This window comes from Anguilla anguilla, chromosome 1 (genome assembly GCF_013347855.1).
Source record: "Anguilla anguilla isolate fAngAng1 chromosome 1, fAngAng1.pri, whole genome shotgun sequence".
NCBI classification, from domain to species: domain Eukaryota; kingdom Metazoa; phylum Chordata; class Actinopteri; order Anguilliformes; family Anguillidae; genus Anguilla; species Anguilla anguilla.
This window is the reverse complement of record NC_049201.1, coordinates 47,019,205-47,041,117: the sequence shown is the minus strand read 5'-3', so window position 1 is coordinate 47,041,117 and position 21,913 is coordinate 47,019,205. Positions and strand designations below refer to the sequence as shown.

Sequence of the window (21,913 nt, the reverse complement as noted above, 5' to 3'; positions counted from 1 at the left end):
TCAGGTTCATGGTGTAGTATTTCTATATCTGCATGAACCATCTAGTGCAATGCTATTTAAGTAAGTAGCAAAGTGTGACACTTGATATGATGGAAGACAAGAATTTTGGCATGCCATTACATTAACAGTTGAAGTATTACATATTACATTAACCAGTGATTATTACATTAACTGGCAAAAGTTATTAAGTTAACCGTTTAAGATTTTTAATAAATTAACTGACTGTATTACATGAAAAGTATTAGGACAAACCGCTAGCATAAACCGCTTCTATTACGTTAACCGTTTTTAGAACATTAACCGTTATTACAGGGTGTGATGTGAATGCAGGAGAAGGCAGGAGACTAGATGTACAGCTGCACTATGGATTAGCTGCTGGGATCTACAAGAAAATATTGTACACTGCGTAAGGTAACTTTTTTTTTTTTTTTTACCCCAAAACACCTTTTCATGCAAGCCACCTTGGCAGACAGCAGGACACAATACATAGGAGCCACGAACGGAGTGGCAGGAGTGCTCGTTCAAGTGGACACACATAAGCACACGTTGATTTACAGGCATTGCCATGGAAACCTGGCACATGCGGCAGTCACAGAGGTCAGAGGTGACACCCCCTACATGCAGCTGTGTCAGCACAGGAAATGCATAAAAGCACCCAATCCCAAACTGGCCTTTGACTGCCCCAGACCACAGATACTCTACATGCTGCCTTTTTCAGTTGTGTTTTCCTCCAAGGAAAACCTCAAAATATCATTAATATCAACATTTGAGTGAGTGTCTCTGTGTAATGGACCTGATGTAGGTGCTACGCTTTAGAAGAGAAAGAGGGAAATGGGGTAAGCACTGTTGTGGGTAACTGCATGAATTCCTGCATTGTTTGTAAATAAAAGCATAAACCCTGTTCATTTCATGTATCATCTAGTGACAGTACTGCAAGTATATTACAGTTCATATACATTTTTCTTGATTCATCGTCACAGAAGTTCTAAAAAACGCTGAAGAGTTACGGCAATGGTACACTGCTACAGTGTGAGTAACATTTTCAGAAAGAGATAATTTAAACTGACAGCCTTATTTTTTACAGTTCACACTGTGTGCTAATCTTAATCACAAACTACTGAGGCCTAGGGACAAACACACATGCACACTTGCAGCAACAATTGCTCTCTAATCACTACTATTAAACGCAAAGCAGCAGTCTGCTCTTCAGCCTGCCATTGAACGCAGTCCTGTTAGTGTCATTACTCTCAGCACCCCTGTTTATCCTCCCTTTCTCAAACAGTCTCTGAGGTTCCCTGAAATTTTAGATTAAGCCCCCGCAAACCGGCTCTGACACAAGAGAACAAAAAGAGAGGAATAAAGGCACATCGATTACCGTGGATTCAGTCGCTCCGCATCCATCACACGACCCGACCATCTGCACGGAAGCACACAATGGGAGAGGAGGGATTCTCAGTGATAGGTCTCTGAACACGCTCACCGCTTGGCTCCTGCGTCCCAGCCAAAAGCCAGCTCACCCTCAGACACAACTCTGCTGTCTTAATGAGATGTTCAGTGACATAGAATGTCGAAACAGAAACATGCTGACCCACCTAACAGGTAGACCAGGACAATAGATTTTCTTCAGTATCATGAGGGGGAAGTCATTCGTGTCAAATAAAGGACCCAATCCCCCCGCCCCCCATAAAATAGAAGCAAATGAAACAATGAGAAAGCTCTTTACTCTCCAATTCCCAAAAATAGTATGTGCATTTTTTATTTTGGATGTTATTTTTTTTAAACATTTTTAACAAATAGTTCATATTTCAGTGTTTAATTTGTACCCACCACCAACCATCCCCATTTCCTGAACATGCCACCCCAATAGCCTGAAAAGGTGTATGTGGATTGGTCAGATTGGAATCTGACTCACTGTGCAAGAAAGACTATTACAACATAACTCGGAGCTGAGAACATAAAATGATTATCTGAAACACATTTATTAAAAATAATTAATCAGATGGACAAGCTGCTGAATTTAAACAGTAAACAATAACATTATTTACACCATTACTCTCCAGGGTTCTTGTGACCTGACAGGTGGCTGGCCAACAATCCACTGAAAAAGGAGGAGGAGTCCCCTCCGTCAAGATCAATGGCATTAATAAACACCAGGGCCTCCAGGAAGCCTGTCGTCTTCCACTGGATCATTTAGCACTTTGCAGATGGCAATGCCTCAACAGAGCACATAAACTAAACAAGGTCAGAGCCAACATGGAACCCAGTTCACACTGCATTCCACTAATAGTGCCTCTACCAGCAAACAGTGTGTTTCATCATACCATAATGACGTAATGTTCAAAGAGGAGCTGCTGTAAATCTGAGGGATGAGGCTAACAAGAGGACACATCATATGTTGTGCAACAGACACAAGGGATAATTAGCACAGTATGTTCAACCAGAATTCCAGGAATGCTTCACAAGGTATGGTAGTTACACACTCAATGGCTAGAAACACCGGACCGGTGCGGCCTGTTGTTTAGAACACACAGCGTACAGGCTCTTTATTTATAAAGCCACTCGGCATTATCGGACTGAGAGAGACAGATCAATAATAACCATTTACGATGGCTCAAATGCTCCCCCACGCCACAGTCAGCAGATACATCAGGGCAGACACCAGGCAGTTTTCAGCTTCCAAAACATCCCCCTGCTGTCCTGGGAAACACCATTCTTACGATGATTGGCAAATCCTATGGGCAATGCTTATATATACCAGGTAAATATGGAAAATTTAACTATTAGACAATGCTTACTTTCTAATAGAGGTGTTTCCCAAAAAGCATTATCTGAATTCATAGGAAGTAAATAAACTCAGGATATAACCAACCTAAACCTTTAATAATTATTTCACTATTTTTTTACCAGTGGTAATTACCCAATAATTTGCTATTTTACCACATATTTATCTGTAACTACCTACATCTTAGGGGACTTTAAAAGGAAATGTAACCATTCAATGCAGCATAAAAATGTTTTGGTTTTCTTAAATATTGCTGCAGGACTAATGAGGCATGAACTTCTTCACCCATTGGCTGCAGAGGGGTTCACTGTTACAATTCACCGGAAAAGATAATATCCGTAAATTAACAGTAAAAAGGGCAATAGTGCATTTGGTCTCTGACATCCTGAAAGTGACCTCCTGAATGCTGTTGTAAACACATTATATTGGTTGCTGCATAACAAGAAGAAAAAACTTCCGGCGGGTGGATTTTATTGTTTTATGGCCGTATTGCGTAAGCGCATGCACATTACTTTTCCACAGAATGCGCATCAACACCGCTATCTCCCACATCTCTCCCAGGTGTGCTGCGGCCTCTTTGATTGACGGAAATCCTCGCCACAACATACCACACAGGGAACATGCCGTTCAAGCTTTATTGCCAATTTGGAAGGAAACCGATGCGCAAAAAAGCATGTTTGGGGTTGCAGAACAGCCTTTAAGACCTGGCTTCCTTCCTTTCTAGGATGGCCCAGCCGTGTGAGGCCTGCACTGGGTTCAATCCCATCAGGCGTGAGGCACTGAGAAGGACACCCTGCTAGCCAGCAGAACCGCTCGGCGCATTTCGTCTGGAGGCAATCAGATTGAGTGGCTACAACTCAAACGCTCAATGTGCCGGCTGCAAGCCTGTTAAGGCATTAGATGATTAGGCTGGTCAAAGATCAATAAAAAAACTGTTACTTCACCACTGTTGTGTTGCAGTGTCCTAATGATTGATTGGCCAATTTCCTAAGATCCCTGACAAACTCTGGTAAATTTAGCTGCTGTTCTTGGACAATGTGTCAGGAGACAATGTGTAAGTCCAATTATTACTACATTATGCAAACCCACTGCAGATGGTGTGCACTCTAATTGGCTAGTTTTCACAAACTTGGATCAGAGGACCATTCTCAACTGTTAGTACATGCTTGTGAACTGCTTTTTTATTTTTTTAAATAGATTTGAGGGTTGTAGTCTAAAAGAAAAGATAAACACTTATCCTTACTTCTACAATTTAACATGTACTGTAAGTTAAGTGCACAGTACATTAGTGGAGGAAATGTATTTCAAGCTATAATGACCAAGTAAATGTATGTAGTGTAATTGTATACTACTCCTACAAACCATTGAAAATCTACTAAACATTTTAGTAACCAAATTATATGAAAGAAGAACTTTAATTCAAACATCATTGAAAAAAATATTAATTTTTAAATTCAGTAATCTGAGAAAATTGTATCTGGGTCTAAAGGGTTAAAGTGTTTCAAATACAGTATTTGACCCATGTCTGCTTGCGGCATGGGTCAAATGAAGAAAACAGCACAAGGTGATACTGAAATGATACTCCATTTAAATTCAGTAACAATCCTGTACACAGCCAATTACATCAGCACATCTGGCTATAATGCAAAGAGTTGCTCCTTAGCAGTTATCTATGTGTGTTGAAGTGGATCCTGCTGTCTGTGTACTCAGGTATGTTCTGTTCTGTGTGTTGTGGTAGGTGGTGCGTGTTTGAGTACAGTTGTTGCTGTTGTCAGCTTGTCGGTGTTTAGTTACCCTAGCATGGGTGTAGTTGCTGTATTCTGTGTTGGATTAGCTATTGTTCTGGGAAGAGGCACTCTGTTGGCCTGGCAGTTCTTCTGTCTGCTCGGTGGGGGATATCCATGACACCCTTTCCCTGCACATATGGGAGTATAAAAGCCTGTTCCCTGAGAAAGGTTTTCAATCAATATATACACATGTATCACGGCAGTTAAAGTACATAACATAGTTCAGTCTAAGGTCAAATTGTCCCATACAAATTAATATTGATTCATGGGTGATGAAATTTAAATATCAAAACAGAATTCCACAGGAATGGAATACCTCAGTACCTCGATCATGTGATGCCACAACCCAAAATTTGGTCACAAACAAAAAAATTGCCCTCTCTGACCAAATAGACTTAATTAATTGTAAGGTTTCCTGCTTACCACTGAGGTTCAGTTCAAGATTCCAAAAAGGTCTTTGTTCAGCAAATACAGTCCATCAAAAATTATTCTGCTATATTGTTGGTTTGCAGGAAGTTGTAACATGTATAGTCTACACCCACAGCAAATATTAGCCTATTAATAGTATAAGGAGTAAATAAAGTAAATAAATTCAGCTGTTGCTGATTAATGCAGCCCAACACTGTCAAGAGCATGACATATAATCCTGAAGTGAAACTGTTTTTAAAATATAAACTCTTACATTCAACTGACGTCTCAAAGGGACCACTTGAGGTCACGCAATGACCTCATTATGTAAGTCAACATCCCCCCTCCACAAGGACTCACGTAACTTAAAAATGGCCCCGACCAACCAGTCAGTCGACATAAAAGTTTAGTCGATTAATGTGTGCTATTAAGCCACGTGCTAAACGGACATCAGATGCGTGGGCAAATAAATTACACGTAAAATAAGAACTTTAAAGTGGCCATATAGGTCTATGTTTATAATTATGAAGAGTTTCGTCGCTTTCTGGGAAAGTGCGACAAACACTGCCCTCACGTGGTATATACAAGTAACGGCACGACAAATTATCGGTAATATTAACGGAAAAATCAGTTGGAAACCATTTCATGTTGTTTTAAACGTGACCGTGCAGGCAGTGGCTGGATGGCTATATTGCAGTGATCTAGTTCCAACTACAGTAATATTAGGGACCTTGCATTAGCTAACATTTCAACTTACAACAAGGGGGAAGAAAGAGCGGCAATGATACATGAACATTGACACTCAGTTGAGACATGTATAGATTAATATAGAAATATTTATTTTAAATATATTCATTGAGGATCTGAAAGATGCTAAAATGCACACGCGTAATTCACTATTCATATATTAGTCGCTCAAATTCCTCTCCTAACGGGTTTCCACTTGACATGTGTAAACTCACTGAATATTCCAGGCAGTTTTCTTATACCGTCCAATAAATCAAGGTATCATTAAATACATATGCAATTGAACAGCTACGGTTCTATAAAATAAGTCTTTTAACATTCAATACAGCAAATAAACAGCTGATATCAAAATGTTTTAATGAAAATATAGCTTGTCAAATTTTTTGTAGTTAAAATAAAATAAATAAAAAAAATTTAAAAAAAGGAATAAATATAGGAGTCGTTAGCCTTCTAACAACACACTGTTGTTGTAAACCTACCTTAGATTTATTTGCACCGTATGCCCGCGGTCACATGAGGTCAGAAACGTTTATAAACGAGAAAGACTTTCACCTGGTTATTTCCTGGTACGGCAATATAGTTCCGGTTCATGCGTAAATAAGTTCCTGTGTTGTAATTTTAGTTTCAATGTATTTTATGACCTGTATGATATCATACGGAGCGTCCATGGTCTAATATTGTTACGCGTTTCATAAGTAATATTCTAAAAATAGTATTTGAAAATGAGGAGTTATTTCTTAATACAATTAAAACCTTAGAATATCGGTTAATTTAGATTGGGTTGTTTTGGAAACAAACTTGACAAAATGTTTGAAATATTAGTGACTTTTTATTTAACTATTCACCCTTTCCCATGTTCATTGCCTGGCTGAGAAGTTAAGGAACATTAGATGGTGTTCGCAGCGCGTTTTGTAGTATGCACGCTCTGTTCTCAGGGACACTGAAAAATAAAGGTCAAAGTGGAAGGGTACTCTGTTATATCAATATGGCTTCTAGTATCAGCAGTAAGCATGGTTTTCTGTCACTCAAAAGTTCCGTATTTTCATGTCAGAAAAAGATTTTACCCCATATTGTGTACGTACAGAGAACTGCAGAAGTTAATTGTTTTAGAGCGTCAACAAATGCGAGCACTGAATACCAGCACAACGAAAAGTACTGTATTGATATGGTGAGGTAAGCTCTCTTAGCCAGTTGGCTAACAAGCTACGTATTAACTATTTTAATATTATAATGACCGGATTTTTGAAAATTGGTGGGTATCAGGTGGGACATCTGCAAGCTATCGGGTGGTTAGCAAGTGGACAACAGCTGGTATATCTTTATTTGGCACTCGTGTTGTATTTTCCCTTTTTGTTAATCTAGCTAGCTACATTTTCTCGTAAATGTGATGTAATGAGAGGCAGCTAATCTAGCGTTAACTAGCTATGAAACTACTGTTCGCTTCTGTTCCACGCCTGTTTAGCTACACCGTTAATACTAGCTAAGTTCTAGATGATGCCCTGTCGGGCCGATGTGTATGCAGGTTTTTCCCCACTAATTAATCTGGCTAAATGAGCAAATTGGCCAGCACTGGTTCACCTAGACAGTAAAATCTGTCTTTTGGGACACAAGAACAGTGTTTGGCTGTCATTCATGGGCTTACAAGAAATGTAGCTAAAATGTCAGAGCGTAAATGTTAGGTATAATTAAGTAAAAGGGCAGAAGCTGGCATGAAAACCAGGAACCCACTTCTGTCCTCCTAATGTTTAACTTATTGTAACCTACTGAATCAGAAGTCACCTGCAAAATTATAATGCATATAATGCTTCCATTCAGATGTACTGTGTGACACAATTAAGCAATTAACACCCTATCGTGCTCTATGGCATGAATAAAATGCTGAGCTGGGCCAGTTGACCTTGATTTTAGATCAAGATGGCAAGAGGAAAAGATCTCAAGTGATTTTGAAAGAGGGTTCATTATTGGGGCACAGATAGCAGGAGCTTCTAATCACAAAGACTGTTTAACTGCTTAGTGCCTCGGCTACTTAGATTAATGGGAAAGACATCAGTAAATAGGGTCAGAAATTGTGGTCGAAAGCACATATTCGATGACTGTGATGCTCATCTAGTAGAGTTCCGGAGACTTGTAGAATCTGTGCCAAGGCGCATTGAAGCTGTGCTGGCAGCATGTGGTGGCCCAACACCTTAAGACACTTCATGTTGGTTTTTCTTTAATTTGTCACCCGTTTGTACGTAGACGGGTGACTAAGGGAAAAACCAACATTTCAAAAATGCAAGTTAGTCACACATTGAAAGCACTGTCTATAAGTCATTAATTCAAACTTGCTAATATTGATATCAAAATTGGGCCAAGTTACAAGATACAATATTGGCTATTTTAGCTCACACAAATTAAATGAGCTGTATTTCAAAGCAGTGCTACCCAATGTTTCCACAATTATTTCAAGTAGCTTGGCCTGTGTTTTTTCATCTTGCCGTTTTTTTAAAGAAGGTAGACGACCATTTCAGGTTTGAAGAGCATTGAAATTATAGAGAATGGATTTCAGAAATATAAATTAATTTCCCACAAAGATACAGCTTCAAAAGCAGCAGTTAAAAAAATGTAGGCAATTATTAGTTAGCAAGTGAGGCAGTGTAACGAGTAATACATTGTTCTAAGACATTATCATCTGTCTTCTTTACAATTGGTTTTTTGTCGCCACATCTTTTTCAACAGCTGATTAGTGTTAGGGAATTTTGGCTGTGATTTTCTCATAAACGGCTAACATTAGGTTACTCAGGTGTTGCGACTGGCGACGAAAGCAGACCGCAGACACGTCCTATCAGAGTAGCCTAGTGAACGCGACTGTTTGTGGGAGTCTCGTATTCTGAAGCTACGCTTGTGATTGCTGTGACCGCGTGAACGTTCGTGTGTGTTTTTGGGATTTTTTCGGCATTTTGAAGTCTATATGACAATGCGTCTGATAAATAGGTCTCATTTACACGACACTCACAATCTACATTTGGTGGGTATTCGGGTGCTAGATTCAGGCCCTGTTTATGTATGCAGTTTTGCCTGTAATGGATGCAGGTCTACTGCCAAATTAACAGCTACTTGCTCTGTAGTCAGCGTGGATAAAGTCTTTAAAACAGTAACAATTTATGTCCCTCAATTGGTCCATTGTTTACATTACAAATGACATTTGAACTGCATCCTGCCATCCTTTATTACCTTCTTTTGACTGTTTGTCTGCAACTAAGTTAAAGAGGAATCAAACAGCATTGGATGCATAATTTAATATTCATCACCTATACATGTTTATGTTTATAGCGTTTAGGTACTCATCACCTTATGCTGCACTAGCTGGTAACCCTTGATATTAGGCTACACAAAACGAACAGCCTACTGCTTAGAACGTAAGTACCTGTGAACAATCACTGTAGTGGAACTTGGTGTTGTCAGAGCAATTGTATCATTAGTATTTAGTTGGTCAATTATTGTATTGTACCACTTTTGCATTCTTGTAAATGAGCTGAAAAATGTCTCACTTTTTAATGTGAAAATTGGATTGTGGTGCAGTGCTCTGCCCCTGTGTGATCCTGTGTGGGTCTTTTATTACAACGGGCTCTATTAATGCAGCACTGTTTGACTCAGTCGTTGCACCAATTTCCTGTTAATGCAGAAGTGCATCTTTACCTGTAATGTTAGCCAGTCACATTGACACTGTTTGATTAATGAATAATTTGTTTTTGTGTCTGTATTCATGTTTCTGTCAAACTGTCTGGTAAAAACAGGGCTACAAATGAGATCTCTGTTAGGGCTCATTACTACTGCCCCCTGAAGTAGGCCTAATTTGAGAAGCCACACCAGCTGAAAGTGCGTGTAGCAAGTGTTTCATTCTGTGTTGGACATTCAGTTTGACTTGCTTTGGTTCTTGTTTCCAACTCTGCCATGTTTCAGTGTAGCCTGCTACAATGGCCTAAGAATAAATTTTCCGTCTGATGAGGACAGGTTTTATATATGACACATTCATGATTAATCTATCAACACATTGGCTATAAGGCTTTATTTGCCCTAAAATCAGATTATACAAACAGAAAGCAATCTACCACTCATTCAGCTTGAAAATCATCTGATTATTTGTTGCAGTTTCCAATTGTCCTGTCTATCCATCCCTTTTTAAATCCGTATTAGAGAGCAGGTGTGATATAAATTCCTCAGTTTATTTAGGCTACTGTTTTTATCTGTGCATTGCAGATACCTGTATGTGATTCAGAGCCAGTAGTACTGGTTAGCAATGCACCACTGTCCTGCTGTCCCAGAGCTGTTGAAATTTGACTAATTTCATACTTTTTCAGCTCATAATGTGAATTGACAAATATGTAATAAATCTAAGTAAGTCTCAAAGGAATAGTGTGTCTTGAAATAACAATGACGGAGACTGAGTTTGCTGCCTGACTGCCGTTTGTGTGTCGTGACCAGTGGCTATTTTACATCAGGCGCCTGTGGGGCCAACTGGCTGCTTATCAGGGTGGTGAACTGTTTTAGCGTTGGAAAATCAAAATCCTCCTGCACTCAGTTGGAAAATGAATGTTGCATTTTGGCCCCATAAACAGAAGTACTGTAGTAAAGATTTTGCAGAGTGACTGGTGATTTTTTTTTTAATGTAGCACCACCTATTGTGCGTGGAAAAACCAAACTTGCAACCTCAGGTAACACTTATTTTATGTTACCCGAATGAATTATGTAGCCTTGATTATTTGATGGCAATGAGCTGTAGAACTTTGTTGTTGGAGGAAAAACTTGATTAAAACTTTGTACTTTTGACATTGATATAGTTTGGTTATTTAGGCTGTCTGAATTCATTTCTGTGGCATTGTTGACATTTATCACTGACTATGTGTAGGCTATTTATTGTAGTTGCTTGGATAAGAGTACCAGCATATGCCTAATGTAAAAATAAAATGTGTGCCCCACTGTAATTTGCCTGCTTAAATCATCACTGGACATGGCAGAATGAGAAGTGCCGTTTGAGATTTTACCGGAAATGCGTAGTGTCAGTGCCATGCATGGAGCCCGTAGTGTATCGTGCATCTTTCAGGGGCACCTAGCCGGGCAGGCAATGCATCCTGGGAACATAGCCATTAGGAAGTGCAGTCGGCACTATAGAATCCTAAAATAAGTCTGCATTGCCTATGTTGGGGTGCAGAGTGGCTCAGTATGAGTTAATGTCCTTTTCACACCAGGGTTTTTTTTTTGGCAGGACTCGGGACTATGATGGATTCGTCAGCTCTCTGCTTCTTCCAGATGCCTCGCGCCGCTCCTCCTTGGCATTGAGAGCCTTCAATGTGGAACTGGCCCAGGCAGGTATTTGGTCATATTTATGCAACATAATCTGTCAACAACTTCTGCTTGGTAATTTGAGGATGCTGACAAGACCCCCATATTGAAGCAGTGAGCTCCTTTACAGATTTTTCTAGAGACATGCTAATGTACTGATGGATGTCTCCTATTGATGGTTCCTAATCAGTACATTATGCTTTTAGTAATACCTAGAATGGCGCAAACTGTTATGCATTGGAAGTTTTATTTCATCTGTGGTGTTGTGAGGTGTGAGGTGTGTTGTGCCATTGCTTTTGTGTCGGGTGACCCAACAGGGCGAGGCAATGAAAAAGTTTGTCCAGTTGTAAAATTTATCATTCAAAAAGCAGCATCTTTGTTTTTTGCTTTGTTTAATAAACAGCCTTGGGCTAAAATTTGTGTCCTGTGTCACGTGTCTCTCGCAGGTAAAGGACTCCATTTCCCAGAAGACAATAGGCCTGATGCGGATGCAGTTCTGGAAGACCGCTGTGGATGACATTTACAGAGATGTACCCCCATCCCAGCCAGTCAGTGCTGAACTCTGGAGGGTCAGGAAGTAACGTATTATATATACGCTGCTTTTATTTTGTGAGCAGTGTATTGTGGGATTAAAATGTAAGAACAAAATTATATTTGTGATTTTTTTTGGCAGGCCGTAAAGAAGCACAGATTGACAAAAAGATGGCTTTTGAGAATCATCAATGAAAGAGTAAGCACTCTAACAAATAGTGTAGTCCGCTGCCTTTGTAAAAATGGAAACTGGGTTATGTGTTCATCTCAGTTTTGGATGGATAGTAAAGTGTATGTAGTCTGAATAAACTCATAACACTTTTCATAATGTCTAAATATGAATAATGTGAATGCAGGCCGTAGATAATTATCTGATGAGACGTAGTTGTCAAATGCTTGCAAGCTGAGTGGCTATATGGGCCAGGGCTAACTTGCATCTGAGGGGGGTGGGTTTTTAATCTGAGGTATAAATCAAAGTTACATCCTATTACAGTGTTTTTATATGTTTATTCTGGAACTTTCTTCCCACAGGAGAAAGACATGGAGGACAGACCGTACAGGAACCTTCAGGAGCTGGAGGCCTATTCTGAGAACACTCAGTCCTCTCTGCTTTATCTCCTCCTGGAATGTTTAGGTGAGCAGTTATTTATTTTTAACTAAAGGGGGCAGACCTTTTCCCCCAAGTAATTCAGTTGCTAGGTCACTCATTATTTTGGGGGAAAAATCAGCTGCTGGCGGCTGCAGGCCTACATGCTTTGGAGGACATATACCTGCATGCTAGTCATTGTGTGTTTCCGCAGAATGACAGAGGATGTTTTGTGGCAAGGGACAGGGGACGAGCCTGCAAATGAGATTTGACCTTTTCTGCTGGGAGAAAAATGCTAAAACAGGGATAGGATAAAGAAAGGCCTTGTTTGTGTTCACATCAACAATTTTTTAATATATAAAACAAAAGTATAAATTCTGTGTGTGTGTGTGAATGCATGCGAGCTTGTGTGTCAGTGGGCTTGACCCTGTTTGCAATATATTTACACCACCCAGTTTCTCCTGCTTGGTTAAATTGACATTTTTTTTGTTTTGTGCAGTCGTCTGTGGAACATTTTACATTTTTTTATGTAGAACATTTGGAGGTGTGTATCTTTCTGATATTGATGTCATCGCTAGAGATTGATATCTTTGTACCCTTACGCCCCCCACAAGTTCCGAAGTAGATTAAAAAAAAAAATGTGCTGGAACTTAAAATAGAAGAACTTTTTTGTTCATCTTTTTTAACATCAATCACTAAGTCTGTCAGTCTGTCAATCACATGAACTTTGTTTTATGTTTTAAACAAAGGCATTAGTATGCATCATGTTAGAGATAAGCTGTTCAAAATTTTAACAGTTCAACATTGTGAACTGGAGAAAAGGCAAAACAAGGATACAGTGTCCGAGTGGACGTTATCTCTGGAAGGAATGTCAGTGGTCATGTTAACGCAGAATCCTGCGTTTTTACGCAGAGAAAAAACCAAAATTAAGGGAAAGAAATACACTGCGCTCTATAAACAGTTCACAGCAGGAGATGACCCAGACTTGAACCACAACAAAATTATTATTCCTGTTTCTTTGAGCCAATTTTGTTTGCCGTTTATTGATCATAATATTTACACAGCTGTTGTAGCATTGCGAGATTCAAAGCGCTTAATCTGAATATGAAAAGTGCTCCTAGGTTTTTTTCTTATATCATTAGCCTGTGTGGCAAAAATTAGTTTTGACCAGAACACCAAAACACTATTTATGGATTATTTCATCTCACTATTTTTTCCCATTTCTGTTACTGGTGTCATAAAATTATGGAACGGCATATATTTATTGTTTTGTTATTGTGAGTTGGAATATTATGGCAAAAAGTTAGTGTGACCTCTGCAGAATATTGAACTTGTAGCGGCATGTCAAATGTGGTTCATCATGGATGCAGTGTTGGCCCTTTGATCATTTATAAAACTAACAAACGATTATTCGTATACATCTAAAATTGTGGCTACATGATTATACACAGGTCAAAATATGCTCACTGTGAGCATACCTCCAGTGGCAATAATGGATTTTATAAACCAAGGCTGTATCACCTGCCACTATTCACATCATGGGATTTTTAAAGTTGGGGTAAATTCTGGATTTTTGCTTCCTGATTAGCACTGGTGTGGAAATGCATCTTCCACATACTTTTATTCCTTTCCAAATTCAATGAAAGGTTGTAGAAAGGTTTGAAGTTATAAACACGTAAATGAAATTTTGGCCTGTTTAAGCTCGGGTTATGTGCAATCTCTTGCGGCAAGGCAGTAACACAATACTCTAGTATATTTTGCTGTAAGGTGCTTACTAATTCTTCTTGATTGCTCAAAAAAGCCCCGCTATACTAAATGGTCTATTTTGTCAAGGAAGAAGTGGAAAATGTGCCCGAGAAAAACTGATCAGAACAGACAGAACATATCCATTGAGAATTTTTGTGGGCCTGATACAATCAAAAATGACGGGCCAGTGTCCTCAGTGATCTAAGTTCTAAGTTTAATTTAGAAAATGATTTTCCACGTGTATTAAGAATTTAGTAATAACCACAAATGTTTGGATGTTGTTTAAAGTAACAATAGATAAGAATCGCGAGAATCGGTTTCATTCACGTCGAAGTGTCGCATATGACTGTCCGCTTCGGTGTCACATGTCCGAAAAAGCGAAGATTGCTTTGGCCACCAATCAGAAATCCTCCGTGAAAACAAGAGAACGAATTCACACCTGCGATCGCAGGGGGTGGGGGGGCACGGCCTCATTGGGTTGGCTCAAATGAACAGACCTCATCAGAGAACCTAGCCAAGGAATCATAAACCGCAGAAACGCCTCTTGTCAGATGTGCTTATGTCTGTGTGGCATGGAGAGAAGCGGGATCGGTGAAACGGCACACCTTCCACTCCTACATCCACTTGTTAGTATTACTGGGATATTCTGCCGCTGAGAAGGGCAACATTCACCGCCTTTCTACGGTAAGTCCACGTCTCGCGCTACATGGCATTTGGATCGCCTCAGGTGGTCTATCAGAAGGTGCCTCAGGTGGTCTATCAGAAGGTGCCTCAGGTGGTCTATCAGAAGGCGCCTCAGGTAGTCTATCAGAAGGTGCCCTGACCGAAGAGCTCAGTGACCGCTGTTTTAGCAGGCAAATATGAAAAGAAAAAGGAAACACTGGACTGATTCCCTGCCTCTCTCCTCCTTGCGTGTATGTGTGTGTGCGTGTGTCTGCATATACGTGCGTGTGTCTGCGTGTGCGTGCTTGTGTCTGTGTGTGTGCGTGTGCGTGCCTGTGTCTGCGTGTGTGTGCCTGTGTCTGCGTGTGTGTGTGCAGGTGTCACAGACGTCCACGCGGATCACGCCGCCAGCCACATCGGGAAGGCCCAGGGCATCGTCACGTGCCTGAGAGCCGCCCCTTTCCACAGCCGGCGGCGCAAGGTCTACCTCCCCATGGACATCTGCATGCTGGTGAGTGGCGGCCCGTCCGGTCCCCCCCCCCCCCCACCGCGTCCCGCCGCGTCCCAGGATGCACAGCGGCCGCGCCGCGGTCAGCAAGTGCGCCCGCGGCCTTGCCTGCTGCCATCATCTGATCCGACGTCAGGATAAAGACAGAGAATCACAGGAAACTCAACTCCATCATAATCCTCAACTCCAAATATTATCCACGTAATTAAACGAAACCAGTCCAGCATCAGTGTATGGGATTTTGCAGTTTGTTTTACTTCATTGTAGAATATGACAAAAAATTACAAAAGGAAGCACATTAAATGCAATTTAAGCGAGAAAAAAGGCATATTACAATTAGTCTGTTAAATTGAAAGACAAGGCCCTGTTTTCAGGTTACTTGAATATGGCAGGGGGCACTGTTGTTACATGCAGCTCACAGATCGTTGTCCTAGACCGCACAATGTGGTCAGATGCACTCGTCCTTACAGGCGCGTGATGCAACATGGGTTAGCATGCTGTGTCGTGAGTGTAAAGTGAGTTTGACCGCGTTTTCACACATGGTTACCAGCTAAACAAGCCAGGGGTTATCAGCATAACCGCCTGTCATTCAAGTCGAGTACTTGCCTTTAAGATGCGTACTGGCGATAAAGATAATCAAATCAAGCCATGGGATGCTTTGTTGTCCTATTTCTGGGAAATTTGTTTAAAAAAACAAAAAAAAAAAACAATCGCAAAATTTTGAAAATATACATGATAAAAAAATACCACATCAACACTAATTTATTTCCTATTGTAAAAAAATTACTGCTACAGGAATGAATGAGCCCCCATATCTCCTTGTGCACATGCTGTGCTGCCACTCCTCTGTGTCATTTTATGGGATGGTTTAGCCTGCAGTGGGTGACTAAAGTCATCAAGGATTCGTCTGACCTTCCTGGGCATTAAGATTCTGGTATAGCTCAGCTAAAGTAACTTGGTCTGTGCCGCTTTTCTTTCACTCCTAACAGCTCTGTTAAGGCAGGAGATAATGATGCTTTTCAGAACACATTCATGAAGGAGCTCCTCGTCGATTTTAATGGAGTTGAGTTTCCTTAATCAAAAGAATTGCAGCATGTTCTTGAATTTAGATTTTGTGCAGGCTTTAACTTCAGCTCAGTCTGTTTCGACTCCAGGATACTTATAATCAGCCACCCTCTTGATATGGGAAGTGGAGGGAATGTGCAGCCTGTTTTCCCTAAAATGAATAATCACACATTTTTGCTTTTTTGGCTGACTTATGATTAAAGGCCTACCTGTAGTCACATAACCTGCATATTTAATGAAGTTGTGCGTTAGTTGTAGAGCCTAGCATTCGTTAGCGTATAATGTAGAGAGAATCGGTCTAATGACGGACCCTGGAGTACACCTGCATTAGTGTGCATAAGAGAAGACATGGTAGAGTTACATTACATCTGCTGGCTTCTCTGTGTTAGAAAATAATTCTGCCAAATGGCAAGTTTAGTGTTTACCTTGTTTAAAAAGCCTCTCGGCCATAAGATGCTTTTGTGTTGTGATAAATGCATTACTGAAGATGACACAACTATTTTAGCATCCATATTTGGCAGCCATATGTCATATTCAGCATTTAAAGAATATCCTCTGAGCCTCTTAGTGTGATAGGCAAATAAATAATCGGCAAGAGTGTCTTCGATGCGAGAAAACTATCTATGTAAGAATTTTTTCAAGGTATTTCATGGGGGATGACATAAGCACTACAGGCAGAGGCCAGTATTTCACTTTCACTTTGTCTGGGATTTTTGGCACAAGTACAATAATGGACAACTTTCATAGAGCAGGGATACATCTTGAGTTGTCACAGAGCCCTAATAACCTGCACAGTGCCCTGATAACCTGTACAGCATCCTGATAACCTGTGCAGCATCCAGATAACCTACACAGAGCCCTAATTACCTGCACAGAGTCCTAATAACCTGCATAAACCCCTAGTAACCTGCACAGAGTCCTAATAATCTGCACAGAGTCCTAGTGACCTGCAAAGAGTCTTAATAATCTGCACAGAGCCCTAGTAACCTGCACAGAGTCCTAATAATCTGCACAGAGCCCTAGTAACCTGCACAGAGTTCTAATAACCTGCACAGAGTTCTAATAACCTGCACAGAGTTCTAATAACCTGCACAGAGTCCTAATAACCTGCACAGAGCCATAATAACCTGCACAGAGTCCTAGTTTCATGCACTGAGTATTAGTAACCTGAATCATGCTTACCTTAGAGGTACCAGCTGAATCTTGTTGTGGTCATAGATACCCAGGCTAGGCAGTGTGTTTGCCCAGTAAGAAATGTTTCCATAGCACAGATTCAGACAGTCACCACCCCTGGTAGGGCAAGAAACCTGCCTGCATAAAAGCCATAAAAGAGTTTCATCCAAGCTGCAAGCAAAAGAGTCATTAATGACGACCTTAAATGAAAGGTGAATTAAATAAGGCAATGGAAAAAAATACAGGGGCATAAATTTTCTTTGAGGGGGAAGTGGTGTTTAATTAAATGTGTTATTTCAAACAGTGTGGTTTTGTAAACAACCCTCAGGGAGTCCTTGGGTGATAACAATGTTCAGTGTGCATGTGATACATGGGCATAAATATGAAAGAAACACATTCTTGATCAAAGAAAAAAATAGCCCCACACTGTTATAGAATAATTGCTCATTAGTGTTGACTAGTTTATTCGGGGAGGTAGAGTAAGGGTGAGTGTGAATAATCTACACTCAAGAAGAAATTAATTGCCAGGGTCTTGAACGCAATTTCAGCCCAACACCCGACCCTTTGCTTTAGAGCTGTATTTGAAATGCAAATGGCTAGAAAGGCTAATGAACACCTTCACTGACGGCGCTGTAAGCCTGGCTAAGTTCATTTGGACGGCTGTTGATGAAATTCTATTGTGATGACATCCGTGGGCCACCTCTATGGCAGAGCAGTTTCCTGTCAAACTGAGCAGCTCCTGAAAGAAAGCTAGGTAGCAGGTAAACCACTGAGAATTGAATAGCTGACAAAAATGTCTTGATCATGTAAGCATCTACAGGATTGTTGTAACAGCAGTGGTATTGCACAATACTGCTGCTGCTGCTGCATAGCACAATGTTTTTTAATAGTACTGTAATAATGGTTGAATATAAGTATGGTCTGATTACTTTCCAAGGGTGATCATTAGGGATAATGGTGCTGTCATGATTCTCTCTGTATTGTAAGTCCACTTGAAGGACAGCATTGTACAAAGTACAAAACGAACTGGGCTTGCAGCTCTGTGGCTGTAGGTTGGATTCCCAGGTTGGGACTGCCATTGTGCCCTTGAACAAGGTACTTAAAATGAAGTGCTTCAGTATGCCTAAATTGATTGCATGTAAAATGATGTCAGCTGTGCAAATTGCTCTGGATAAGAGTGTCTGCTCAATGCCTGAAAGTTAAATGTCTGAGGAGCTTTTTGTAGTTGATCCTGACTAATATGGAGTGAATTATGGGAAGTCTGTTCCAGACCTGTGGTCTTGAGGAAAATTGTCTTTGTCCCTCCCCAGCACGGTGCATCGCAAGAGGACTTCATTCGAGGGAGCCGGGAGCAGAATGTGAGGGACGTGGTTTATGACATCGCCAGCCAAGCCCACATACATCTGCAGCATGTACGTGCCCAACTCTGAAACTCTCCCATAGTAACTGCTTCTATGGAAACGCATAAGCAGTCCAGCTGTGTTCAACTCCACTTAGTTTACCCAAGTGGAGTCCAGTTTTTGTACTGCTTTTTCCTCACTGAAATATTTCCTTTTTATATTTTTATTTGCCTCTGCATCCTTTCAGTTAAGCTCATAACTCATTCATGGTGTTTTTAGTTTCAGTCTTTCCTTCAGTCAGGGAACTGTTTAATGTCACAGGCCCCCTGTTTAAATGAATTTTGGAATATGCCACTGCTTGTAAAGTGGTTCTCTTGTAAAACACACAAGGAGCAGGCAGAATAGGTTATTTCTACATGGTCTTTGTTCCCTTCTTTTCAGTTTTACAAGAGTACAGAAACCTTGTAGACAGATCTTTTTATTTTACATTTCAATTAGTCTTTCAATTCAATTTGTTTTCTGTTTATTTGTTTCCCTTGGGGCTGTCCAATATGGAACCTGTAATTGCTGATGCTTTAGAAGTGCCTCTTGTTTCTTTTTCAAAAGCACTCGTAAGAAACAATTCTGAAGTGTGTTTTGTGTACTTAAATGTGACAGCTAATTACTCTTGACCATGTAGCTTGAGCAGCTCTGCAGAAGTGGTTTTAGCAGTTTAGGAGTTTCTTTAATCACAGGTGCTGTAGGACTGAGTAGGGTTTCCGTGTAAGTGTTTTGATCTAGTAAAGTATATAATATCTGTCCTGTGAAGCTAAGATAAAATGCTTCCACAAGTGTGAATTCTCTGAATTCTTTTATTTGTGACTGTTCCACGAATCACATTACCGAATTCCTGTTTTTCAGGCGCGGTCTTTTAGCAACACTGTGCCGGCAGAGGCCATGTTGGCCTTCCTGGTGACGGTGAGCGACTCTCCTGCTCGTCGGGGCATGTGCAGGCCGGGACAGCGAGTGGGTGGGGCCAGCGTGGGGCAGGGCTAAGCAGAGCTCGTGTTCTGTCCTGGTGTTGGGTCTCACTGGTCTGCGGCCTCAAATGCTCTTCTGACCATGGGGGAAGGACTGCCAGCTTTAGAGTGACTCGTGGCCAGAGCCAAAAACCCTCCATAGAAAGAAATAATTATTATGAATTATTATGAATGGTTCTTACTGACCCCCTGTCCTTTTCAAATTTGTTTTGCCATCACTTAAACCATTTTGTTTCAATGGCTAGAATGTCCCTCCTTGCCATTTACTGAATTATTTACGCTCAAGTTAAATAGTCTAGTTGATTTATCTGGGTAGCAGCAATGCCTTAATCAAAAGCATTCGTCATTATTATAATCATTTATCAGTACATTGTAAAAATAGTAAGATCATACATGTGTTATTATCACAGTTCACCGTAGGTGTCAGTACATTGTGCTATTCCAAAGTTAATATTTTGTTTCATTGTGTCTTTTATCTCATGATGCCCAGCCTGTATGGAATAGCTTGTTAGCTCCATGCTAACAGACCAATGCAATATCAGTATAACTTATTGGTATCAGTAGCCTAATATATGTGGACATTCATGTAACTGTGCATGTGTGGACTGATCTGGTTCTCTGCGCTGTTGCAGGTTGTTCTGGAGGACTACCTGCAGCGGGTGAGGAAGGTAGACTTTGACATCTTCCATCCGAGTTTACAGAAGAGAAACCCTTTACTTCCAATCCAGCTGTACCTCCGGTCGTGGAAGAAGACATACTGACCGTCCGGATTAGCGCTAGTTTTGCTGCCATTGTACTTAATCCCTTTTCAGATTTTCCTATGCTGTACATGTCACGGCGAGCCGTTGAAGACTTGCCGTATTAAATCCTTTGTGTATACCGACAGTTCCTCCTTTGCTGACCATGGAATTTTGAATCCCCCACTGTGGAACATCACTTTTAGATTTAGTGTTGAAAGCATCCAGTGTCCAGCAAAATGAAGAGAAATCTGCTATCTGGACTGATGGCTGATGATAGGCTGATATTCTTAAGGTCAAGACATTTAAAGAGAACTGTAAAAAAATATTTTGTTCTGTGTCAGCTGTGCGCTTTTCTTCATTTTGTGCAGAATATCAGTCGCACACTCAGTTCCTTCTTGCTGTGTTTTATTGACCAGCGTTCCAGGGGTGGTCTATTTATTGGTTTGTTGGTGTGGGAAAGGGTACGTTGAACAAACAAAATGTTGGCTTAAACAGAATTGCCGAACACCATAGTGCAATTAGAAGAAAAGATGTAACTTCCCCTGTTGCTGTCCATTTCATGGAAGCAAATCACTTGATTTCGTCACTGAGATATACAGGCAATGAACAAGTGTCTCTCTCTAGGAGAGGAGGAGATCTTGAACATCTTTTAATGCAAAATAAGCATACTAGGTTTTGGAATTAAATACACTGGCCACTTGTGGTTTGCACAGGATGTTCCTATAACATTGTTTGTGTATCTGTGTTTTCTTTTTTGTTTTGTTTTTTTGTGAACAATTTTTTATTGTTTTTCAAACACCCTAACCCCTCCTGATCCCTGGAACTGGAAGAGACGGTTTACCGAAGTCAACAGTCCATTGCTTGCAACCTGACAACAGCGTCTGCAGCTATATTCCAAGCTGTGATTGTGTTACATTGAGCTCTACGAAATGTCGCCGTAGATTTTTCAAGGAGAACAATATCATAAAAATAACCCAGCCATACAGCATTGTAAGAGTTCAGTGGCTCCATCCAGCCCTTCAGAATAGTCTTCTTAGCTGCAGTGAGACCAGCAAGCAAGACTTTTATGAACTTTCTGGTTAAGTGCAGTTTAGTGTCATCTGCCAAAAGCATTGCCTTATGAGAGAGTGGGACAACAACCCCCAGCATTTTACTTAAACTTTTCCAAAACAGTCCGATTTTAGGACATTCCCAAAATACATGTAGGTAGGTCCCAATCTCCCCAAGAGCGCCGATACGGCAGGTAGGGTCCTTCACTAGCCTCATTTGAGATCTCTTGAGTGGAGTTGCATAAACACAGTGCACCAGTTTTTAATGAATTAGTTTGTGGGTGTGCTAGATTTTTTGAAGATGAAGAAATATAGTAACCCACTGTGTACCTGTGTTTTTAATTATTACATACATTCCTGCTCATAATCCACAATATATCATCAATGAGACAGTTCAAATCAGTAAATAATATGCAATTATAAGTTCAGTTTTGTGCTCCACACAAA

At 40.5% G+C, this 21,913-nt stretch overlaps 2 protein-coding genes across 9 annotated transcripts in view; one reads left to right on the top strand and one right to left on the bottom strand.

Annotated features, from left to right (window-relative positions):
- The window catches only part of tp53inp1 (tumor protein p53 inducible nuclear protein 1), a 32,519-nt gene extending 26,231 nt beyond the window's left edge, over nt 1-6,288 (bottom strand). Inside the window, exon 1 of the mRNA XM_035411646.1 lies at nt 6,204-6,288. The gene's annotated coding sequence lies outside the window, so the exon portion shown is untranslated. The remainder of the gene's footprint in view (nt 1-6,203) is intronic.
- A 62-nt stretch (nt 6,289-6,350) lies between these two features.
- Nucleotides 6,351-21,400, top strand: ndufaf6 (NADH:ubiquinone oxidoreductase complex assembly factor 6). Of its 8 annotated transcripts, XM_035411579.1 has the most exons (10): nt 6,357-6,897; nt 9,037-9,122; nt 10,970-11,073; nt 11,493-11,615; nt 11,720-11,776; nt 12,109-12,211; nt 14,950-15,083; nt 18,629-18,730; nt 19,559-19,615; nt 20,310-21,400. In XM_035411579.1, the coding sequence occupies exons 3-10, from the start codon at nt 11,053-11,055 to the stop codon at nt 20,436-20,438; spliced, it is 726 nt and encodes a 241-aa protein (XP_035267470.1). In that variant the 5' UTR covers nt 6,357-6,897; nt 9,037-9,122; nt 10,970-11,052; the 3' UTR covers nt 20,439-21,400. The 8 variants fall into 8 exon arrangements, with proteins under 8 accessions (XP_035267495.1, XP_035267452.1, XP_035267470.1 ...); XM_035411561.1 differs by lacking the exon at nt 9,037-9,122 and having other exon boundaries at nt 6,356-6,897; nt 10,970-11,069; XM_035411570.1 differs by lacking the exon at nt 9,037-9,122.
- The last annotated feature ends 513 nt before the right edge of the window (nt 21,401-21,913 follow it).

Coding starts and splice junctions, on each gene's coding strand:
- ndufaf6 (XM_035411561.1), top strand. CDS start 6,641: ATGCACGCTCTGTTCTCAGGGACACTGAAAAATAAAGGTCAAAGTGGA. Junction 15,084..18,628: donor CCATGGACATCTGCATGCTG/GTGAGTGGCGGC, acceptor GTCCCTCCCCAG/CACGGTGCATCGCAAGAGGA. Junction 18,731..19,558: donor CCCACATACATCTGCAGCAT/GTACGTGCCCAA, acceptor CCTGTTTTTCAG/GCGCGGTCTTTTAGCAACAC.